At 46.9% G+C, this 19,310-nt stretch overlaps 1 protein-coding gene across 1 annotated transcript; it reads right to left on the reverse strand.

The window, feature by feature from the left end:
• Window positions 1-584: 584 nt before the first annotated feature.
• CTC1 (CST telomere replication complex component 1) lies at window positions 585-17,089 on the reverse strand. Its single transcript, XM_030472031.1, has 24 exons — window positions 17,069-17,089; window positions 16,843-16,994; window positions 14,142-14,388; window positions 13,048-13,244; window positions 11,354-11,498; window positions 10,664-10,966; window positions 10,363-10,491; window positions 9,792-10,018; window positions 8,177-8,351; window positions 7,890-8,090; window positions 7,500-7,626; window positions 7,192-7,306; window positions 6,401-6,863; window positions 5,976-6,065; window positions 5,545-5,682; window positions 5,186-5,256; window positions 4,298-4,407; window positions 3,795-3,960; window positions 3,464-3,550; window positions 3,220-3,379; window positions 2,685-2,749; window positions 2,261-2,423; window positions 1,993-2,119; window positions 585-1,064 (listed from the first exon to the last, which is right to left on the reverse strand). The coding sequence occupies exons 1-24, from the start codon at window positions 17,087-17,089 to the stop codon at window positions 904-906; spliced, it is 3,840 nt and encodes a 1,279-aa protein (XP_030327891.1). The 3' UTR covers window positions 585-903.
• Between the last annotated feature and the right edge of the window lie 2,221 nt (window positions 17,090-19,310).

A 19,310-nucleotide genomic window follows, 5' to 3' on the forward strand; every position in this document is an offset into this window, starting at 1 on the left:
TGTAGAATTTACTAGCCTGTAGAACAGGATGTTATTTTGAACAGTGTTATTCAGAACAGTGGATGTTATTTTGCCAAAAGGAAGCGCAGAACAGTTGGGTCATCACTGCAAGCAGATGGGAGAGGAATCTCTTCAATCTCACATGCTGTACCAGCTGGTCTGCCATGCCACCATGGACACTGGCAGTGCAGTCATCCCCTTCCTCTTCAGGAAGGGATGAGCCAGCTTGTACCACACTGAGTTCGTATCACAGCTCACTGTCCTCCTCTTGTTACTAGCCCCATATAACGTTCGGGCCCCTGTTTAAGCTGCAAAATAATGACTGTATAATCCTGTGCTTTAGTACCATGATTCGGTCTCTGAATTGTGACTTCTTCACTTCCCATCTCTTCTTGGAGGAAGAAAATGCTTTAAAACCAGCATTTTACTAATTTCAATTAGGTTAAGACTACTATCCCCTGTGGCAACTGTAGCTGATCTGCAGAACGCCTGGCTCTGCCTCATAAACCAAGGATCTGTGTTCTGCCTCATTTCTCATATAGCAAAGCCCCGTTAATATTAAGATAGATACAGCGTTATTTAAATTGCATTTTAATAGCTTTATTTAGTAGATACTACCACAAAGTTCACACATTGTGTGCCTTAGGCCCAAAGCAATGGTTACCACATAAGAAGCATTGAACATCTCTCTTCCAAACTGTAACCCAGTGTTGCTGGTGGCAACTGTCCAGAACGACTGTTCAGGAATTCCACCAGTCACAGCAGCTTCCAGGCTGCATCCTTCACCCTGTGCTCCCAGGCCTGTGCTCCCAGTAGAAAGGAGATTAAAAGAAGCTCCTAATCCCATCAGGTATTTCCATAATTCCTCTCCCACTGGGAGAGATGTTAAGCAGCGGCTCCCACTCAGCAGTGACTTGATGTCCTCCTCATCCTCTTGCTGTTCAGATAGCTCAAGGTGTCTTGTTCCACTTCCTTCACATTCAGGCACAGCAGCCTCAGCCGAGGTCCCACTTGTGACACAAATTCCACTTCATCACTCCGAAAATTCCTGAGCTGCAGTGGACCTGAAGGGGAAAGATAAAACCTGTAACAGCTCAGCCCAGCACTACTGCTCTGTTCTAGCACACAGCTGTAGGAGTTGCTGGGGGAGGGAAGGCCTTACAGCAGCTGCTTGGCATCTGCTGAACCTCAAAGGACAGCACGATTAATGAATCCAGGATGTAAGAAGATGAATGCATTTGGCCAGCACCCCTCCAGCTTGGAGGAAACAACATACTACACTGTGAAATGCTGTGAACTATGTGCTGCTCACACAGCTGATGCACTGAGCTTTGTATCTTCTATCACTATTAGCAACCTGGCCTTACAGACTGTTTTACATGAGAGCCAAAAGATAATGTCTCCACAGGAGAACATCGTCTGGTTAGCTCAGCAAATCAACCCCTGCAGTGCCTGAACGCATACTCAAACGTTAGTGCTAGAGCAAACAGCTAAGACAAATGTCCCCTTAACACAGCAACTGCATGGTTGTGGCAGCATGAGCTCAGGCACCAGCACCTATGGATTTAAAACTTCTCAAGCACTCTAAATTCCGTGGTCATGGTGAGGATTCCCAGGCCTGGTCTTGAATCTACCTGCTGCCCTGTCTAAAGTTAAAACCTGCTTCATTTGAGAGGTCTGCACAGTAACTCTGGCTGGCCAGAACCCCTTCTCATCCATGGGCAGGGATCCTTGCTCTAAACCAGCTTTATGCTTGTGTAAAGTAGGAAAAAAAAAAATACATAATATCGTTGTAGATAGTGACTTTCATAATATTATTTCTGTATTTTTGTAACCATGGTTCTGCTAAGACACATCTTGGCTCTACACTACAGAATTCACAATTCCATGGAAGTCCTCCTAAGACTTTGCTTTGTGGCAGCTCTCCTTCCCCAGCCTGGTGAGATGCCTCCTCCCTTCCTTCCCAGGTTAAAGCCAACACTGCTTGCTTACCAGGCTGCAGGATCTTAGAGGGCTTCCTGTCTAGGCTGAAATCCAGCAGGATAGGGCGACAGATGAGAGGACTCCTGCACAGGCTCCTTAGGTAGCAAGCAATGAGATCCTCAGGTTCCTCTACACACTGAGGAAGGAAAGGGTGTGTTGTCAGTTAATGTGCAGAAGGAGGCAGGGAGCCTCTGGAACACCTACAGCAAAGGTAAACCCAGCCCAGCTGAGGCTCGAGCCCAGCACACTGCTGTTGCTACGAGAATAACCCACTCACCCCAGTGCCAGTAGCTTCCCCGTGCTGAACAGACACACTGCCCCTGCTCTGCACACAGTTCTGCAGAGCTTCCCACTCGAGAAGGCTCAGGCCCAGCATTGCTGCCACGTGCTGGTTCCGGCACAGCACCAAAGCTTCACCCGTTCCATCCTCCACCAGCACCCTACGGAGAGAGCAGGAAGACCACGATGTGGAGGGAGGCCAGGACAATGCCTGGTCCCCTCACAAGGGTCATGTCCCAGGCAATGGATCTCAGTAAAGAGAGAGGGAGATTTGGTCGCATCTGGGAAGACGTGACAACTCCAACTTCTACCTTTGCTATTCTGTCCACATCCCATCCTTAATCTGATTTTTCTCTCCCCTCTGTGGTGTAATTTGTTCCCTCCTACCCACCTCTTCCCATACCAAGCTCTACAGTGCTTACCGTGCACTGGCTTGCCTCACTCCAGTGTGTGATGGACATGGTGGACTGTGTCGGGTGCACCTCCCCTGAAGGAAGAGTAAAGCTACAGCTATGTATGGGTACGGGGAAGGGTATAAGAGAGAGAAAGGGAAGGGGCACTGCTTCTTTTAACCCTCCCTTAATTACATATGCAAAGGATTAACTGCATTTCCCATGAGTGTCTTGGGAAAAGTTTGTATGGGGAGAAAAATCCTGTGCTGCAAAGTGCTGAACCCCAACAGCAGTGAACATGGGAAAAGCAGAGCAGTAACACAACAGGATTCTCCCCTGCAGTGTCCTCACTTCAGCTGCCAGCCTGCCTGGTATCAGATACATACTTCTAATCAGTTGTCACTCTGGTCCCTTTCTAATATGCAAGTCCTTTTCAGGCACTGGAAAAAGAGGGTTTGGAATTGGGACAGAACTCCTTTTTTTTTTCTACATGGTGGCAAAGGACGTGTCAGAGCAGAAAGTCTGCAAAGCTCCTCACAAATTATCTCTGTAGAAGCTTGAATACCTCTTTGAAGATGCTGCTGCAAAGTGAGCAAACCCACTGCAAGGACAGTGTCAATACACAGGACAAGTGGCATAAAATCCGTGCCTGGGGTAGGCTTTGCAGGTGAGGTTGCAAGCTGGATAGAAACACTAGTGAGGTAGATGAGTTTTCTCCTGCAGGACTAGAAGAAATAGGAATGTGAGAAACTTGGAACATAGAAACCTTTCTTGGGACACTGTATGGTGGGAACAGAACCTGAACTCACCTAAAAGGAAAAGGTAGGCGAGAAGCTGGTAGAGATATGATGCTCACACAGCTGGAGGCAATGTAGATGCAATAAACATTACGGAATCTGCAATATGAAAGAGTAGATGTCAGGAAGAGCTTGCAGAAACCAAAACTCTCAGTTTTCTTGAGATGGCTGGGCTGATCTTCCTCTGTAACATGGTAGGAAAATAATTTGCAGTAAGGGATTGGGATACATGAAGGTATGGACAAGGGATAAAGGAAGTCCACGAGAGGAGAGATTAAGAGATGGTTTCAAAGACAGTAAGAGAGTTCAACAGCCTAGATCAGGGCTCTAAAGACAGAGGTACCTTGAGATTTTGCGTTCCAAGTTCTGGAAGAGGATTGTGGCTCCAGGTAGCAAACCCCGGAGATGCTGCAGATAGGTGGAAGCAATATAAACGTCCAACACAACAGGGGAGCCTGGTGCAACTGAGACGCTGAGCTTCACGGTGTGCTCACTGGCTAGCAGACTCCCTGAGAGGGCACAGCACCGCACACACCATGAGCTCACTCACACACAGGCAGCATAATCCGTCACTGAGCTGGATCTGCTAGAGGTGTTTTCCCTCCCATCACAATGAGACTATCACTGTTCCACCTCTCAGATTTTCCAGGTAGAGTTTTCTCATTCCCATCCCCAACACACAAGCAGCGTAGTTTCCCAGCCCTATGACATGCGATGGAATGCAACACCCTGGCACACTTCCACTATTGTCAGATACAGGAGCACAGTTAGCCAAGGGCACTGCCTCCGAAACAGAGAGAAGCAAGAATCAATCTGTTGCTACTTGACAGGCTGTCACAATCTTACCTTTCTGCTTTTGAACGCTGACAGTCACAGATGGCTTCTCGGTTTTGGGAGAGGCACACAAGGTCCTCTCTACTATCTTGCCAGAGAACGAAACAAGGGAACCTGTGAAACTGAGAGCAGACCAGGATTTCTGAAGACAAAGGGAGTGGAAGAAGGTCGGACTTCAAGACTGTCAGAAAGGACAGGATGGAATGCTGCTGCTTGAATCCGGTTTCAGGGAACTTGCCCTTGAGCACCTGAGTTACTAGACTAAGGGCAGTTTGCTGCATCCTACCCCACCCAGGGTCAAGAGGCTCCTTTAACTTGCTTTCGCTTCTTCAGGCTCAGCAGTGAAGAAGAAAAAGGGAGAGGCATTACAGCCTTCCTATCTGCTTAACTCCTAATTGTTTTCCTTAATTAGAGGAAGAAGCTAAGCAAAGAAAAACTCAGTTTGCCAAAAGGCGCTGGGGAAGATTTCAGTGTGCATGCATGTCACCCCAGATTACATATGCTTTGAACAGACAACCTTCTAAGCCTAGTATTTGAGCAAATTATGTTAAAACAATCAAAAACCAATAAAAACCATCACACATTCAGCCTCAGTTTCCCTGCTGTGCCTGTTTCTGCTTCTGACAGGAATTTAGCAGAGACCTTTGGGACCTAGCCCACACCAGTAGCAGCTCAAACTTTTTCTAGACACCATTTTGCAGTCTTGTCACCAGCACTTCCTTTAGCTTTGCTACACAGGACAGGGGCAGCCTGAACTACTTGCACATAGGAAGGCTTCCAAACCATATTCCTAGGGCAGATAATTCATTGCTGTTTAATGTAATCCTGTTTCCAACAAAGATGAATACACACCCATTCCCTAAGACACACTCACATGTAATTTGGAGCAGACCAACATACCTGTTGCTAAGTACTTCCGGAATGGAGGAAATTCTCTGGTCCATGCCTGTCAGCACTGACCTGGCTGCCAGCTGGAAGTGGGGGAGACACAGCCTCAGATGGATTGCAATTTACAGCTGCCCCCAGCCAGGGCAGTAAAGACAAGCTCTGCACGCTTAGAACTACGTCAAGCTACTGATGCTTCCTCCACAGATTAATTCTGAAGCAGGAAAATATGAAGCCCAGCAGCATCCTCTGATGAAGTTTAGAGCAGAACAGTCTCATCAACAAGACATTCTGTATTGATTGATAGTTTTCTGAGCTAGTTCTAGAGAGATCTACAAGTTGCCTGTGAAAGCCCACAGCAATAAGGCACTTACCTCAGGCAGACGGGAGATCCATGTCTCATGCTGTAAGTGCCAGGTATCTTGGACAGGCAGGCACAGAGGGCAGGATGACCTGCTCAGGAACTTTACTGGCACAGGTGGAAAACAAAGCTTGTCAAACACTTCCAAGTCCTGAGAGAAGAGTGATAAGGCAAAAAAGAAGATTATTAAAGGAAGGAGATGAAAGCTATGTAGGAAAAAAGGTCCACTGAAGAACAATGGTTTAAAGTTACAAAAAAAATATAATGTTTTGAACTCAGAGCTCCAAGAATTTTAACCAAACACAGAACTGAAGCAGTTCATTGGAAAGACGGATGGGAATTCCAAGCCTCAAAAAGAGCTTAGTCACCCTCTGACTCCTCGACTCCCTCATGCAGTTCAACAAAAGTCTCCAAGAGGAAACAGCAAGACAACCTCTCTCTTACCGAGCAGCGGGGCACAATGAAGCGATACAGCCCATTCAGGTGCAGAAATGGAAACCATCGTAGAGACTTCCCCATAAAAAGCAGGAGTGCCTGGTAGGGGGAGGGAGAGAGAGAAAAGGTGATGAGAAATTTAAAATACAGCAAGAAGAGAGCAAGCCCAGCAGAAGATGTCTTGGTTGAGAAGTAAGGTTAGCACTGTCAAGGGTAAGAGAAGGGGGAGGCATTTACAGGAAGGTGACAGAGAAGAGATGGAACTCCCTTGGGGTGGCACAAGGAAGTTGCCTGCATAAACATGCATCTGTACCCAACACAAAAATCACTTTCCCATTGATTAGGAATCTAGATACTTCATTATCACACGGGCTCCCTGAGGAGTCAGCTCCCAGCCTTATCAAACCACACCCCAAAGCTGCCTCCTGCCTCACTTCTTGCCGTGTCGTGCCCTCTTCTCCATCACTGACACTCTCCTCCAGCTCTGGTAGATTCCCAATTTCTCTGGGGTGGCTCCAGAGCCGAGGTCTGCCCAGCCATAGCACCGTGGCTTGGAAACTGCGCTGCAGCTCCCATCCTTCTCCATCATCTTTCCCGGGTAGCTGGTAATTGCGTAACATAAGACCCTCTTTCTGGGTAACCAAGAAGAGTTGAGACACACAGCTTGTTGTTCTAGCGCTGCTCTGCACCTCCCGACAATTTTCATCACTGTGAGTATCTGGCTTGGGATCTTCTAATTTGAGCATTTTTGCCTCTGGGGTTTCCAGCTCAGATGTTAAGCTGCCGCCATCCCTCTTCCTCAAAGAGGAGCTGTTTCTTCTCCCAAGGCTTTTCTGGATTTGTCCTTCAGCAGCATGGAGAACCTGAACATCCTCATAGTAGAACTGCACGTAGACACTGAAATGAGAAATTGTAGCACTGAAACTCCCTGTTCCCGACAGGTGGTTGTCCAAAACAAGCACTTAGCTGGGAAAAGCACTTCTGGTGAGTATCTCACAGGTAGTCAGCAGGAAAGGGTGAAGTAGAGGGCAACTACCAGGCCAGGTGTATTCTGAACAAATGGAGATGGCAGGTTTGTTGTTGATAAAGATCTCTTTCTGCACACAGCAAAGGACAGTTGCTTTGGCACAACATACTATGCTGATCAGCAGCTTTGCCATAGTCCAAAATACTTGTGGAATTGAAGAGGAATGATTTTACTTGTGCACCAAACGAAGGGACTCACCTATGTTTTTTCTGCCTCACATACTCCAGATTTGTCAGGTGCTCCCAGGAGGGAAAATCAGTCTGAAGGAATCTCTCCACTACAAGCTGATAGGTCTCCACCTGCAAGAGCGATCCTGCAAACACAGAGAGAGGAGCTGAGCTAATAAAAAGAAAACACCAGTAAGCTCAATTTCCTCATTTTACAGTCACGAGGCCAGGCACTGCCAGTTCAGCATCTCCATCCTAAGTCTCCTCTTCCTTGTTTTGGAGCTGGATGGCAGAACACCAAAAACTCAGCACTCTCAAATTTAACTTAGTGGGACATACCTATGAGAGCTGTATGGGCAAAGGGGCTGCCATCCCTATGGGATATCACACAGGAGAGCGTGCTGCTCTTGTCCTGCAGCTGGAGGGAACTGCTCCTGGAGGAGACTCTCAGCACACCCAGTAGTATCTGCAACAGAAAGGAAGCTGCAAAGAGCATCAAACACTTCCCATCTTTGAAGGTTATAATCAAAGTGCATATAGCAGCAGCCTGAATTTGGCCTGTGTTCAACACACAAGTGAGAAAAGCAGTGTCATTCCCTAACAGGAAGAACAGGCCTGCACCAAACAGGGTGCTGGAAGGCACGGGAAGAACTGGGGAATGTCAAGGCACCAAGGAAATGTCAAGGAAGAACTGGGGAATCCCTCAAGTAAAGGGAACAAGGCACTCACCAGTCGGGGCTGGAAACTTCCTGCTGAGAGCGTGCAGTAGGACCAGGCCAGTCTGCGGTTCAGCTCCTGCGTGCCCATGTGCTGCTCCTCCAAGGGGGAGAGCAACTGTGATGGACTGAAGCCTTCCCAGCTCTTCTGCTCTGCCACACGGCAAACTGCAGACAGAGATGGGGCCTGGCATGGGGGGTTCAAGGTCACATACTAAGAAAACAAGAAAGAAATAAATGAATCAGCTGAGTTTCTTCCCATCAGACAAACAGGACGCAGCTCACAGACCATTTACTCACCTTCTGCAGAGGACACTGGTGTATTCTTTCTAGGATCTCATTATAAATATCTCTTGATTCCTCTGTATCTGGCACCGCAGCTCGTAGAAGGGGGACAAGGAACTTCTCAGCAGCTCCTGGGTTTCGGTGCATGGAGCGAAGCAACGGCTGACAGCGCCCAAAGAAACAAGAAAACCTGAAAAGAAGGATGACAAAAAGCATTAGCAGTTTTCACTTCTTAGTGAGTTTTGCATGTAAGTCAAGGGTTCTTTCTGCTTGTTATGAGTGAACGTGCTCTGTAGGACAAGAACTAAGGACAGCACAAAAAGAACATGAAGTGATTAAAAACGGAACATTTAAGGGCGATGCAGATTGATGTCAGACAATGAAGAGGGAAATATACACAAATGGAAGGACTGGCAAAATCTCAAAACTGAAGTGGACAAAAAACCACCCCAAAACACCTGAAAATAATCTCCCTCTAATCCACACAAATGGACCTCCATGTATTTTGCCTAAGCTTGGTATGATTACTCATATTAGGTATATTTGGCTTTCTTTTATAGGATGCAATTAAAAAATTAAATAAATCACAAGACAGAAGCAACCACAGGCTGCTCTGGTTCCAGTATTGTCCTCGCGTTGTGATCGTTTCACAAGTTTAGCGTATTGCTTCTGAATGTCTGGAAGGGAGCATACTGCCGACAGAAAGTGAACTCAAAGAGAGGCAGCAACTAACTCACTGCAACACTTTCCAAGCAGCAGCAGCAGGGCTTAGCAATCACATTTAAAGAAAGTGAAAAAGCTAATGAAAACTGAAACTTACAGCTAGCATCATTCCCAGGGCAAAACTGAAGCTGTCTGAATGGAAAGCATGGTAAAAAATCCACCGTGCCAGCAAAGCACAGGAAGACTGAGCATTCTATAAACTGCTACTTGACTGCTTGAGATTAAATATATAAGTTTTACTTTCTGAAGTCCAAGGCTGCTGTTACAGTGATCAACCATAACTGCTCCAGAACAAACCTAGAAATAAATCCAGGCCCACAGCTGTCATGCAGTGCAGCTGTCAGGGAGAGCAGGAAGCCATCTGGAAGACCTCTGCTAAGGCAGAGGCTCTCAAATGCCTGCACTACTGGCCATACTCAGAATATATCAAAGTGGTATGCTCAGCAGCCAGGACACAAGAGCCTTTATATTTGTTCTTATCTGGTTGTAGCAGCAGTTTCCAGCTCCAGTCTGTGTCCACCTTGACCTGCCAAGCAAACCATGTTGGTTGGCAGACATCCCTACAGTGCTTCCATATTTCAGGACAAAACTTCCTAGGCAGGAGTACACGAGTACACGCTCTGGAGTGCTGCAGCCTCCTGAGACCAGAGGGCTTAGTGCACATGCACTTGAAAAATGCACAGGATTTTCTCATAAGAGCAACTGCAAGGTACGAGCAACTGCAAGGTACAAGCAACTGGATACCGTGTGAAATCCAGATGAAAGGCTTACTTCAGTAAACCAGAAGTAATTACTGCTGCTATTAGTATCCCTCACAGTAATTTTGCAAACCCTTGGTCTAGAAGACACCCAGGTAGCTTACAAATCACATTCACACATAGGCTGACTTCAGAAGAACTGCCCTCACCTCTCCTCAAACGTCTCCAGGAGGCTCACCAGCCAGAGGTAGAGTGGCATACCAAGATTGTAGCGGAAGAGCAGCTCTAAGTAGAGATTTCCAGAAGAGGCTGGTGGCTGGTAGGGTGTGCTGAGCCTTGAAAAACTCTTCAGCACAACAGTGCTGCTCAGGCAAGCACCAAGTACAATGAAAGGGAAGGATACCAGAGGCTTCTGCAGGAGGTGGACATCGATGAGCTGAGATACACAAACATACAACTTAAGAGAAGAGATAGCTAGTCTGCCACCACTCCCCAAAACCATCACCCCACCCTAAATCCTTTGTCACTCTACTGGATTGTCTATAAGCCAAATGGGCCTGAGGAACCTGGCACTGCTTAGGGAGGAATCAGATAATAACCATTTCAACACTCATGATCAAACCTAGACACCAAGATCCCTAATTTTGTTCCAGCTATTTGACTTGCTGAAATAATTCCAATGTTCCTGTAGTCTTCTGTTAACACACACACTCGCGAGCTATGCCCAGGGCCCAAGTTTTTTCCACTGGATGCTTTATGCCTTGCTAAGTCTCAACTTACCTCCACACATGCTCCTGGTCGGAGCCCACGTGCAGAGTTCAACAGCTGCTGGTAAGCAAGGCACAAGCAGACTTTGTTATCCAGCAAAAAGAGACCAGCTTGGATATTGAGTATCTTGGTGACAAATCCCTAAACAGAAAGCAAACAGAAAGCTACAGGAGTGTAGAGAGTCCCAGAACACAAGAGTCTCATAGGCCTGAGGAATAAGGAAATACATTCATGATGAAAAATAAGATCTTGCAGGCCAGGAGCTGAAACCCTAGAGCATGAGCAGGTGAAGGGTAACCCTACAAATCCTTACCACATATGAGATGATCTTGGACTCTTTGGTTGATCTTGGCCTCTCCTCTTCAACTCTCAGCTCTAAGATGTCACTGAGCTGCTCAGCAGTCTCAAGGGAAGAAGACTGAGTGGATTCGCCTTGCCAGGCACTGTCCAGTGACTGCTCCCTCATTTGCTCTGCACAGTAGGGCAGAAGGCAGGAAGAATCACTGGTGACAAACATCCTTTGTCCAGATTTCTTCAGGCTGGTCAGGTTCAGGCCTGTTATTGCATACCTGCGACCCAGCTGGAGGGTATGATGCCATGCCAGCTGGCTGGGCTTCTAGAGCAGAGAAATCAAAAGTGACATCAGCATCTTCTGCACTGGAAAAACTTCTTCCCAACCCTGATAACCCCACTCAAAAAATCTTTTCCTTCAAGAGGACTGCCTCATACTCTTAGCAAAAGGGTGATATCTGCAAGATGTTTAGGGGCACTGTAACTGCATAAGGGAGGAGGACTATATTTCTGCAGGGTATAAAACCAGAGTACTAGATTTCTTACACACAAGACTATTGTAGGCTGCATGGAATACAATAAATAAATAAATCACTAGTAAAAGGAAGGATAAATCAAACCAGGAAGTCAAGGGCAAGCTTCAAAGAATTAATCAACTAGCACATACACAGATACAGACAGGGAGCCTGTGAGCAAAATTCCAAGGACTTGCCTGTACCAGCACAGGGACCCAAACAGCTGAGGCAAAGCACTTCAGAAACAGAAAGAAGAATGTCTTGTGGTGAATACAAAGGAGAGGCCCACATCGAGTCAATTCGCCTGCCACAGTGAGCTTTGATCTTTTCTTACACAGACTCCTAGAGGACAATTGAAGAGGCAAAGGAAATCAGAGATGAAAGAAGAACTCAAAAGTGTCTCAAAAGCAAAATAAACAAATATGCGGTATGCACTTTCTGGAAATAAAGGATCCAACATGGATCATCTCTCAGAGAGGTTTTCAGAACAGTATGTGGCTGCAAAATTCTTTAGTTTTATATGCTAAAACCATTTGACACTTTACAAAATCTTCATGTTTGAATACAGAACATGTTCCATGACAACAGCCAGATTATAAAAAGCTTTACCACAAATAAGAAGCTAATTATAGGTCAAAAGGCAAAGGGGGGGGGAAGTCACAAGCTTCAGCAGAAAAGAGAACTTGGCTCTGTAGATCCATGGAATGTGATGCTGTGGAAGCTCTAAGCCTATAAACAAAAGAGACTTAAGAGAATTAATAGAGTCTTCCTAACAATCTTGGCAGAGGGTGGAAGAGCAGCAAAACTGAAAGCAGATGAGAGAGAGGTGACATTTCTGCAGTCAAACCTTCACTTCAAAAAATTAAAACCAAAAATTCAAACAAACGTTTGTCATTTTCCTTTCAACTCCTATTGGACTTGAATAAAAGCGTCACACTTACGGTGAATAAACACACCCTTGAGTCTAAACCACACGAACACTTAGCTATCTTTATGACTTTTAAAAAGGAAGTCCACACACACTAGTACCAGCACTTCATTGGTAACATTTTTAAAGAAGGAACATGGAAAATTGTTCAACTATCAGGCAACAGCAGAGGAGCTTTATGTTAAAAGCCTGAGAATGTACACTGAAATATGGAAAGTTTTCTTGTTTAGAAAGGTCTGGTGAGCTATATGAAACGCTTCATCTTAAATTAAAGCAGATAAACCCAATTAAAACAAAACTAACAAGAAACTAAAGTAGCTTGACTAGTGACATTTTATTGTTATTACACTAAGAATTCTCTACTCGAGAAAATATGATCTAGCACCCCTGAAATTATCAACTTCAGTAAGATTTGCAATTCCATTGGCTACATTTTCACATACTGTAAGTATTATTTCCACTAAAGACAACAGTTAATATTAGCAGCTGACATTTAACCGGCACCTTTATCTCAGCAATCTGACAAGAACTTGACCAGTGGTGTATATTAATTCCATATTAGAATCTATAATTACTTTCAATAATACTTATAATACTTTTGGTTCACTGTATGTTCAAAGAAAAAGTTGTACTAATCAAAAGAGTGAATTTTGGCCTCAGTGAAAGCTGAATCATCCCTTTGCTCTCATGTTCTTTCTGTAATATCAAAATACACCTGGAAATAATTAAAATTTGCTTTAGTTTGTCAAAATACAGAATTAAAACTTCCAATAAAGCTTCCTGGAAAACAACTGATTAATGAAAAGTGGCTTAATTGTATTACTTATACTTCCACCACTCACTGTTATACTTCCACCTGTGGCAGAAACAGAATGCAGCTCTTCCTAAGCTCAGTGCTCTTCATGGTACCTGCCAAACCAGAGCAACAGTGCTATGATGGAGTTGAGCATGCTGAGTGCTTACCTGGAGGTAAGCAGTGTCTTGGCTGATGCTTGGTAGGTGACTGGAATGCTGTCAGGTACTTTCTTGACAAGATTTACTGGCACTGGGTCCACCAGGATTTCCAAGTACCCTGCTGCGCTCTGGTCTGTCTGTGGTATATATGACCAGCTTGGGAAGAGAAACAGTGACTCCAGCCACTCAAGTTCAAAATGCAAGAGCTAAGACAAAAAATAATGGGATAAATGCTTGAGATGAGTCGAGTATGTTTTCTCAGCATTACTTACAATGAGCATTACTAATCTGCACTTGCATGCACATCACAAACTCTTGTTCTACTGCTGGGCTTCATTTCTAAACGAGAGTGGTGTTTTCTGCTCACACTCTTATCTTGCATGGAAAACTTCTGTCCTTCCAGATGCAAATCTGGAACAGATTTGCTGAGCTCCAGCTAGCGTTTCCTGGGTTATAGTTGCATCCTCCTGGCAAGATGATCATTAATGCACTGCAAGGCTTAGCTATTTTCAGACTATTCCAAAATTCTCACCTGCTTTCTTTTCCCCTGTGTTTTCAGTTAGAAGTTCATACCAATATAACTTTTTTCCTTGTTTTCATCTCTTTGGAAAGCACAACCTCAGTGCTCTTTTCATCACCACTCTAGGGGTTATCTCTTGTCTAGACTTCCCATGCAATGACTTTCAGAAGGCTTTTAATTCAATTGTCAAGCAAACTTATTATTTCCTGATCGAATGTCATCAATGCATCACTGAGCACCCAGTACAACTCCAGAAAGTTACTTCTGCTCCATTAGTTAGAATCAAACAGAGGACAGTGCTATGACCTCCAGGTCTCCCAGGCCACCTCATACTGTTGAGAATTTAACAGAACTGTACATTAGGCCGCCTCTTTTCTCCAGGTCAGTGCATCCAATATTTGTTCTCCCAGCAATGACAAATTTGACATGTTCTGTCCTCTCCCCAGGACCTGTTTTCCTGCCTCTTACACAGATGTGTTACTTCCCTCACTAAACTTTGGCAGACCATTTGAAGCCCCTGGTGGTTTGTGACAGTGCCCCATGAGTGGGAATAAATGCAGGATCCCTCAGACTGAGGACCTACCTCACATGGAATTATCCCAGTATTGTCTTTCACATATAGACAACCATCTACCAACTTTTCTTTGTTCTCTTGCCTTCCATCTGTTAAATAACCAACCAAGATGAGGTAAGTCCTTGGCAAAGCGCTCTGCATGGGTAAAGCAGCTTGTCCTTGACGAGCCCATTCTTTAAACTCATTGGTGCTCCAGGTCAGATGGCTGCAGCATGGCATGCACTGCTGATGCTGCAGGTCAGAGATGGAGATAAAACTGGAAAAAAAGAGAAGCAAGACTATTGAAGGACATAGGAAAAACTCACGTCTACAAAGTTTAGGGATTACAGTGATCATCACAGAGGACAAAGCCTGGCTAAGTCAGAAGAGCCTCAGCTATTGGTGTGGTCTGATGACAACACATGGCAAGAACCAACTCGTTCACTGGCATTCACCAGTGATCTCTCTCAGCTCAGTCAACATGCCTGTGCTGCTCGAGCATCCCCTCTGAAATCAGACATCCTCTGGTATTATGGTTACCTGAGCAGGCATGCAGAAGAGTTGGGGAAAAAACAATTGAAGGGTAAGAACGTGGAACATATTTTCAAGTACATTTGGGGGGGAGGTGGGAAGGAGAACAGTTATTAATTCAGGCACTTTTAGCTTGAATGGGAGACTGTGTGAAAACCCCAACAACTGTTCAAACAGTTTACGTAACAGTTACGGACACAGGTAAATACAGACTAATTCCATCATTGTGTGCTGAAGTTGATGAACTGTGGTAAAAGCAGGATTGAAAACTTCTAGATGAAGATCTTGAGAGTTTTGTTACAAATTCTCTCCTGTGGATAGCTTACACAGCAAGAAACTGAGAGGCAACAAGCCAGTAATCTTAGACTGGGTCTTCACTTCTAAGATCAGAGCCAAGCTAGCCCTGAAACTTCCCACCTATGCTCCTGGCTTTGGAGAGTGAGGGGAAGAGATGTAACATCAAATGGGCATGTGAGGCCATCCACAATTTAGCATCTGTCACACTTAGACTGGCCACAGTACCAAATATGGGAGAGCAAGGCAGCATTCTCAGTAGATGCTAAGCCTTTTCAGTGTTTATATGATCCTGGCAGCATTCATCATCATTGTTTACTTCCTGGCTCTCTATGCTAGAGAATTAACAAAGTCTTCTCTCCGTGATAACATAAATACTGAAAGAGTGAATACAAACTGGCCTCCAGCTAGTGGTTTCGATACTTGCTTCCAGTGAGGTTCGCTGACAATTTTAGGTTGTAAAACCGGAGCTCTATTCTCAACACCCACTTGCTCAGTATCAGTACATAATCAAATTCAGAGAGTATGAATTTGATGAGTTTTACTTGATTAGTCAGGTATCAAAGGTTCAAAGCCAGCAACCAGTCTAGATGAGCGGTGGGTCTGAATGGGCAATAAATCATAGAATCATGTAGGTTGGAAAAGACCTTTGAGATCAAGTCCAACCATTCCCCAGCATTGCCAAGGCCACCACTAACCCATGTCACTGAGGGCCTCGTCTACACAGTGTGTGAACACTTGTCTATCACTTGTTACTTGGGAGCAGAGACCAGCCACCTCCTGGCTCCATCCTCCTTTCAGGTAGTTGCAGAGTGGTAAGGTCCCCCTTGAGCCTTCTCTTCTCCAGACGAAACCACCCACCCCCCAGGTCCCTCAGCTGTTCCTCATAAGACTTGTGCTCTGAATCATCTTGATATTGAAAAAAATAATCAGAACAGACGAATTTATGCAGGTACTTATGTAGCATATTTGGCAGGAATCTGAACAGGACGATGATTAGCTGAAAAATAGCATAAGCAAATTGCTTTGTGCTCAGAGTCAGAGCAGCACCAGTAATAATACTGATATCTATGATCTACAAGGAGAACGCAGAACTGGCTGTGTTTTCATCGCACGTGCTGTAAACTATTAGTAGAAAATTAAAGGCCATAAGACCGTAATCAATTTCAGTTGACCTTTCCCAAACCAGCTGTGCCAGGGGTTTTAACAGACATTCTTCCACCATAAGTTGGAGCAAGAGAGAAATAGATCCAGATGAGCTACACCTTCCAATCTGGATCTCTCTCAGCAAATTCTGTGTTTTTCAGGATGGTAAACACCCAAAAGCCTTTTACCAGCTAAAATATGGATCACGCTATCCTAGATTCCCCCTTTGGGAGACCACGCACCCGAAGGCAGACCTCAGCTGGCCGTCAGCCGTGGAGACCATACCCAGGCACAGCCTCCTCAGCAGACTAGCAGGATCCAGCCGGGAAGCGGCCGTGCAGCGCAGCAGCTCGCTCTCAGCAAGATGCCCCACTTCGGTTACACACTTTACCCACCGCAGACTTGCAGATACGGCGCTTAATCAACCCCGCAAGAGCGACCGGGGGCGCACCGAAGCATGTGGTTACCCGCCTTTGACAACATCCCTCCCACACCCGGCATCCGGGGCAGGCGCCGCACATGAGCGAGCGGCACTGCGCCGGCGGCAGCTGCTTCTGCTGCTGCTACAGCCGCTGGGCCGTGCTCCCAGCTCCCGGGAAGACCCCACCAGCCCCGTTCCACCGCCTGCCGCCGGGCCCTGCACGTGTGTGTGTGTAACTTCCTCCGGCCGCATGCGTGAAGGGCGGTCCGAGCCCCGTCCACTCACGCCTCTCCGCCCCTTCTCTCGCCTCCCCTTCTCTCCTCTCCGCCCCGCTGTCACCTGTAGCCGAGCAGCAGGTCCCCGCCACCCGCGCTGCGCAGGCACCGCAGCACCGCGTCCAGCAGCGGCGGCGGCTCCGATGCGCCGGGCCCCGCGTGGGCCGGGAGCGCTCGGCGGGTGAAGTCCTGAGCCGCCTGCAGCCAGCGCTGCTCCTAGGGAGAAGCAGAGAAACAGGCCCTCAGCGCCGTGCGGCGGGGAGGGCGCGGAGCCCCGCCGGGTCACTCACCGCCGCGCTGGGCTCCGCCATGACGGCACCGGGCCCGGCCGCGCGGATCACGGCGCTGCCATGGCGACGCGGCGGCGGGAAACGCGCAGGGCGCGCCGGGAGCGCCGCCGCCAGTCTCCGCCCTCATCCGCCCCTCCGGGCAGCGGAGCGGCCCCGGAGGTGAGGTGCCGCGATGGCGGTGGGAGCGTTCCCGCTCACCGAGGTCTCTTTCTCACCCCTCACGCTGGCGAGAAACGGAACCCGTGAGGGCTCCGCAGGCCGGGACACAGGGAGACGGCGGGGAGGGAGCGCGGCGTGGGCTGAGCAGTTCTGGGGAGAGAAGGGAAGTGAACGTACGCTGAGGCGTTGGGCATTAGTGTAAATGTCAAACACGCAGCGGGCTGTGAGATCGCGCTCCTGTACGAGCTGCAGGAAGAGGGATTCCTCTGACATTTGTGGTGTTCTGGGGAAATGCTTTTTCTTGTTGTGGAAGGCTGAAGCTCCACTGAAGGGTGTGCCTCCTCCACTCACACCACAACGTGATAAATCTGAAAGAGCCCATTAAAGATGTGGTTTCCTTCTCCACAGAACATACTCGTTGGTGCTTGAGGATTTTTCCCTTAGGGGATAATTTTCATAGAATCCCAGACTGGTTTGTGTTGAAGGGACCTTTAAAGCTCACCCAGCTCCAACCCCCTGCCACGGGCAGGGACACCTTCCACTAGAGCAGGTTGCTCCAAGCCCCTGTGTCCAACCTGGCCTTGAACACTGCCAGGGATGGGGCACCCTGTGCCAGCGCCTCAGCACCCTCACAGGGAAGAATTTGTGCCTAAGAGCTCATCTCAGTCTCCCCTCTGGCAGGTTAAAGCCATTCCCCTTGTCCTGTCCCTGCAGGCCCTTGTAAAATGTCCCTCTCCAGGCTTCCTTTAGGCACTGGGAGCTGCTCTAAGGTCTCCCCGGAGCCTTCTCTTCTCCAGGCTGAACAAGCCCAGCTCTCTCAGCCTCTCCCCAGAGCAGAGGGGCTCAACCTCCCCTCCTTTTTTGTATCTTCCTAATTCAAGGCAAGGAAAAGAACTAGACAATCAGTAAATCGTTTCTATTTCTATCCCTGGAGATGGCTGCAGCCTTATAATGTATTATTCTGCTATTTCCTTCTCACTTGCAACTGGAAAGTCAGAGCTGTCCCAAGCCTGAAGAGCTACGTAGCTGCATGGCCCTTGTCATTTTGTCCTGTGCATGTGCCATTGCGGGCTTCCACACTGCAGATAAGCAACTCTGCATAGCAGAAGCAGTCTGTGGGGCTGTTTGGCTTTCTTCACAGCAGTTCAGGCAGTGCACAGAGTGAATTGCACACAAATTTTGGGCTTACACACATGAAATGGGCATATTCTTCCCAAACAATGCTTAGTACCTCAATTTAACGTCATTGACTGTACGACAGAGACAGGGCAGAAAAGGGGGGAGCGTTCCCTGTCACAACCCGATCACTGGGAAATAGGTGCTGCGGCTGTTTCCATTCGGGATCCCTCTCCCATTCATGATACCTGCATCTTGTGGTTACAACCAACCAATTCCTATCACCCTTAGCAGACAAGCACTCAAGACCAGGTAACTAACCTGGCAGCTGGTTATATCAACTGGGAATAGTTCCGAAACAACACGAGGGCGAGATCTTAATGTGCAACATATAAAGGGGAGTGATTTATCAGTTTGCCACTTAACCCTGACTGTGTTTTTAAACGCTATAATTAATTAAGAACATATATTAAATGAAGCAGAGCTCACGTAGAATGCTACTTTAACTTTGCTTTATATTTGCATTGTCAATGCAGCTGGTTCATTGGAGCATACAAGAAAATGCATGTTTTAAATTAAAAAGTATAAGCATATATACTCTAAATATGCTGGTTTGGGCTGATAAATACCTTTCTTGAGAATTATTTAGGTGCTGGCATGGCAGCTGAGGTGCAGGGAGTTACTGTCTTACGACTACATGGTTGAGTTTCACATGAACTCAACATTAACAGGAGGGGTAAAGGAGAAACACTCATAGGAAATTTTAAGATAGAATCATAGAAGGGTTCGGGTTGGAGAAAGCTCATCCTGCCATGGACAGGGACACCCTCCCCTAAGATGACTCCTTTCCCATGTGTTTCCCAGCAGTTTTAGGCACGGGACACACCATCGGTCGTCTCTTTTCAGCCTGTTCACCGCAGTGTTAAAGGAAAGCCGCCGCCAGCGCTGGGTTTGCCCCAGTGGGTAG

This window comes from Strigops habroptila, chromosome 2 (assembly GCF_004027225.2).
Source record: "Strigops habroptila isolate Jane chromosome 2, bStrHab1.2.pri, whole genome shotgun sequence".
Classification (NCBI taxonomy): domain Eukaryota; kingdom Metazoa; phylum Chordata; class Aves; order Psittaciformes; family Psittacidae; genus Strigops; species Strigops habroptila.

Coding starts and splice junctions, on each gene's coding strand:
- CTC1 (XM_030472031.1), bottom strand. CDS start 17,089: ATGGCGGAGCCCAGCGCGGCG. Junction 11,499..13,047: donor AAGACACTGCTTACCTCCAG/GTAAGCACTCAG, acceptor ATTGTCCTCTAG/GAGTCTGTGTAAGAAAAGAT. Junction 4,408..5,185: donor CCGGAAGTACTTAGCAACAG/GTATGTTGGTCT, acceptor GTCTGCTCTCAG/TTTCACAGGTTCCCTTGTTT.